The 4685-nt window shown below is 40.1% G+C and overlaps 1 protein-coding gene across 1 annotated transcript; it reads right to left on the reverse strand.

Moving 5' to 3' along the window:
• Positions 1-37: 37 nt before the first annotated feature.
• Positions 38-4465, reverse strand: LOC116378934 (AP-1 complex subunit sigma-2-like). Its single transcript, XM_031840837.1, has 4 exons — positions 4196-4465; positions 2984-3162; positions 1115-1223; positions 38-1026 (listed from the first exon to the last, which is right to left on the reverse strand). Exons 2-4 carry the CDS (start codon positions 3160-3162, stop codon positions 763-765), a joined length of 552 nt encoding a protein of 183 aa, XP_031696697.1. The 5' UTR covers positions 4196-4465; the 3' UTR covers positions 38-762.
• Between the last annotated feature and the right edge of the window lie 220 nt (positions 4466-4685).

The raw sequence follows: 4685 nt of genomic DNA on the forward strand, positions 1-4685 counted from the left end.
ATATATATATATATATATATATATTTTAAACGCTATTGTGTCTGTGTTCATAACTGTTAATAATTGTTTATAAAAATGATTTACTGCAGCTGAATTAATCTGGTTTACGACAGCTTTATGAGACGAAAATGAAAAAGGATTTTGCTTTAATTTAATTGCAATAAACAGATTCAAATGATGCCGAAATAACTTAATCATGACGCTGATTTGTAAAAAGTCTGAATTCATGCTTTGTCAGGTCCGTCCGCGAGACGACAAGCAAACCAGTTTTTAAAATGCGTGTTTTCTGAATGGAGTCTGGAACAATCAGGGCTTCGCTGTGCTAAGCTAAAGCTGCTCCATCACAATAACATCGCTGAGGCACAAATACGGTGGCGATGTTATTGTTTTTACATATTTGATGTTTCAACATTTCACATCAGCGGATCAAATTTGAATATGGCAGCAGGTAATGGAACATTAAGGAGCAGCAGCACTGAGTGTTCTCATTCATCTAATGTTACGTGTATTTGGGAATAAAAAAAGAAACTGATTGGAAATGCCAGAAAAATAAAGTTTAAATATTGCAAAAAAAAGTGTTTACGCTTGGCTTAGGTGGATAAAAAAAGAAATGTGACAAATGCAACGGATTAAAAAGTATTAAACCGTACTTGCTGTAACCAGGATTGAATTCTTAAGGATGGTAACTGTATTTGAGGAAGCGGTGCTTGTGTAACAAACTTCATTTAACTTTCTATTCATTTCTTTGGTCTGAAAAACCTCCTAACTGTTGACGTTAGCAGTGGAGAGTGAGGGCCGATTATTAATACAGTAGCAGAACGATGGAGAGACTAAGTCCTCAGTATGAAATCTATTGTGTCCCCGCACTGTCCCCGGCAGTCGTCTTACCTCCTGCAGCAGGTCGGCCTGCTCGATGGCCTTCAACACCGTCTTCTTGGACGTCTCCTGAGCTTCTCCACCCAGCAGGAACTCATCCAGGATGAAGTACGCCTTCTCAAAGTTGAAAATAATGTCCAGCTCACAAACCTGAAAGAAACACTTAACTATGAATATTTTTTAAGTCCAGGTTCAGTAGGTGGGGAAACGTACGGATACCCGACGTTAGAGAACGCACACTGCCAAAGTATTTGTCCAGCAGCTCCACGTATCGGTGGATGATCTCCAGCGTGATGAGCTCGTTGTCCTGGTCCTCGATGGCACAGCAGAAGTACAGGCTGGCGTATCTGCAACACGGAGAGAGATGTTGACTTCACAGCAGCATTTAGGAAACAGTTAGAGAGGCACCGATGCATTTCGTGTGTGTTTGTTACTGGAGCACTTATGGCACACGACTGAAAACACTCAACATTGGAAAAAGTTGCAGCGGTCCCCGAGACGATCACCGGCCTCGGCCGACCGAACACAAGGAGAGCCGAGATGGATGCTAAGCTAACCCAGCTAGGAGCTGAGGCTACTCCACTACCCAGCATGCATCCTGGCTTTCATCCACCAGACAGCCAGGATGCATGCTGGGTAGTGGAGTAGCATCAGTGCCCTAGCTGGGTTAGCTTAGCTTCCATCTGGGCTCTGCTCCCTCTCCTCTCTGGGGCAGTTTGGTGACATTTGGTAAATTTTCCATGAAAGAAAAGTCGCAAAAAGAAGGTTTGTGTTCGCCGTCAATTAAAGTTCTGAGAAAGAAAGAAAATCTGAACCTGCAGGTTGTTGCATCTCTACGAACAATCTTCAAATTATGAAAACTGCAAAACATCAACCTGACAAAGTGAATACAAGAAGCTGACTTCATGCTTTCTCATCAGGTAGTGATATAAACCGTCTCCTGGCTCGCTGTAATAGTGCTGACACAGCTCTTTACTGCGGTTCACGGTGATTCATTTAAAGCCAGAAGCCGGACGGACACAGAAGGCCGTTACGAGTTAAGCCTCATGGTTTCGTTATCCCTGATAATCCCTCAGGCACTCTTTAGGCATGTGATGATTGGCTCATAAAGGAGCTGGTCAGTTGATCCCTCACAACCAGCGGGTGAAGGAGGCCACAATGGACCCGGCTGACCCCGGTGAGACCAGCAGTAAGTACTGGGACGAGTGTGAAACTCGACAGGGCGGGAACTCGCTGGCGTCGCTTGCTACGTAGAAAAGGTTCAGAGTAAAACGTGTGTTGATGTTGTTCAGGTTCATTCTTTGGATACAAGAAGGAGAAACATCATGAAGGACTAACTATCCTTTAGAGAAGCTGTTTGAAGGAATGACAGAGGGAGGCTGAGTTCACACGGTCCAACGAGTGTTACCGGCTGCATTTAAAAAGGAGGACATGAAGTTAAAATGAATCTTCATCAGCCGGGGAAACAGCTTAGTCGGCACAAACTCTTTTTCGGAATAAAAGGCAAAAATTCTGGAATATATTTTGTGTGTAAACAAGTAGTCAATGTTGCATTTGTCAACCTGATGACAAAGTTAGATTAAGTGTTGAATATGAATGTTTTCTCGACAGGGCGATATTTTGAAATGATGAAAACATCGTAAAGAGAAACACGATGTAGGCCGTCAAAATTAATATGAACGAGCACAGACTAATTAACATTTTAGGAAAATCTGATCAAACTGACTCTATATTTGTAAACACAGTCAGTGACAAACTCTCAACTAAACATTTGAGTTTGTTTTTTTGGCAAACAATAGAATCTGTACATCCAACATTTTTAGAAGTTGACACAAGTGTTACCAATGTTGGAATAAACATGGAGTCTCTACGTGATATAAATTAAGTTAAGCTATTCACATGTTTTCAGCCTCTCCCCTCCTCTCCTCTCCCCCCTCTCCTCTCCCCTCTCCCCCCCTCCCCTCTCCTCTCCTCTCCTCTCCCCTCCTCTCCCCTCTCCTCTCTTCTCCTCTCCTCTCTCCTCTCTTCTCCTCTCCTCTCTTCTCTTCTCCTCTCCTCTCCTGATTCTCCCGTTTGTTCCCTGAACAAGTCCCCATATCCTACCCACCTCTTATAGACCACCTTGAGGTCTCTCCACTCCAGGAAGCTGCACATTTTGGGCTTTCGAGCCAGGACCGTCTGCACCAACTCCCTGGTGATCTTCTTCTTCTCCTTATCCGACAGAGGCACGTACCACTTCTGCAGCCTGAGCTTCCCCTGCCGACTGAACAGAAGCATGAACTGCATCTGGAATGAAGGGATGAGAGAAAAGAACAAGAGACGGAGAGATCCGTGAAACACAATGAGAGACGAGGAGAAGCAAGCATGAGCTTTTTACATGTGTTTGACAGAAATAATGTGATTTACTAGCTTTCTCTGAAGGTTTCACTGCTTCTCAAGCTCTTTCTCACTGTTCAACAATCAACATATGTCGCATATACACATATATATACACACATTCATATATATACATATAGTATATACATACATACACACACAGATACACATAATATATCTATATTTTATTATCATGCAAGATGATACATCAGGCTAATAATTTAGCAGATAGTACTTAATAATACTTGTTTGAATTAACATCTTTTGACACACACATCTCAAAACAATGAGTTACTAAATCATTATAATAACTTACAGGATCTTTGTTTTTCATAACAAGTCTAAACTTTCATTTACTTATTTTCTCCATTTTACTGTCAGCGTTGGGCTTCCATAAAGAACAGAGGGAGTCTGATGTTAGACGGATTATAATTCTTAATTTGTGATATTGAACGATATAAAATAAAATAAACTTCACTAGATTTCAAGAGCAAGACTGATTCTGACAACGAGCCAAAATTATGGAAATTATTACTGCAAGACGCTCAATAAATGACCTTTAATCAGGTCAATCAAACTCATGCAGCTCATCAATTAATATGAAATAATGTCAACAACACAGTTATTAATTAACATGTGTGTATCTGCTGCCATGTGTTTCAGATAAACAACATTTAACTTCATGTTCAGAGACAACATGATTTTAATTAAACATACGTTAAAATAAATAACGTGACATTTTAATATCCAATTAAAGACACGCAGTTCTCTGCACTTACACCAGAAACACGTGATTCTTCTCCGTTTATCAACACAACCGAACGGAAGTGCCGTTAACCGTTATTCAGCGGTTAGCATTAGCTTGTTTAGCCTGTTTTAAATACGACATAACCGACCGGAAAAAACATAAACGGTGTAATAATATATCGTCAAAAGTACTTACCGTGTATTAAAACACTGGCTTCTGGAGGAATAAACTGCCACCCACGGCCACCCGGACTCATACACGGCCAGTGGGCACCAAGCTTCTGATTGGCCAATGAGGAGCTCACCACTTGTTCATTGGCTCACTCGGTCTCTAATAGTCCCCGCCTATCACTCGATTTCGCGGATGTGATTGGCTGGTTTTTACATCGATCAAACTACATTAAGACGTCATCATCAAGGGGCATCAGAACGTTTAAGTAAGTGCAGGAATTTAGATGTTTATAGAATAAATACAAATAATATATAGTTCAACTATATATATTTATTCATCTATTTTTTAAAATTCATTTATATATATTTTATATTCATTCATTATTCATTTATTTATGTAGAATCTTTCATACAAACCTGATATAGAAAACAAATAAACAATATAAACATCAATAAATACACTATATAAATATACAAATAAATATCAAGAAAATCTTTAAAATTAATAAATAAAT

This window comes from Anarrhichthys ocellatus, unplaced genomic scaffold (genome assembly GCF_004355925.1).
Source record: "Anarrhichthys ocellatus isolate YVR2014 unplaced genomic scaffold, GSC_Weel_1.0 scaffold3423, whole genome shotgun sequence".
NCBI lineage: Eukaryota > Metazoa > Chordata > Actinopteri > Perciformes > Anarhichadidae > Anarrhichthys > Anarrhichthys ocellatus.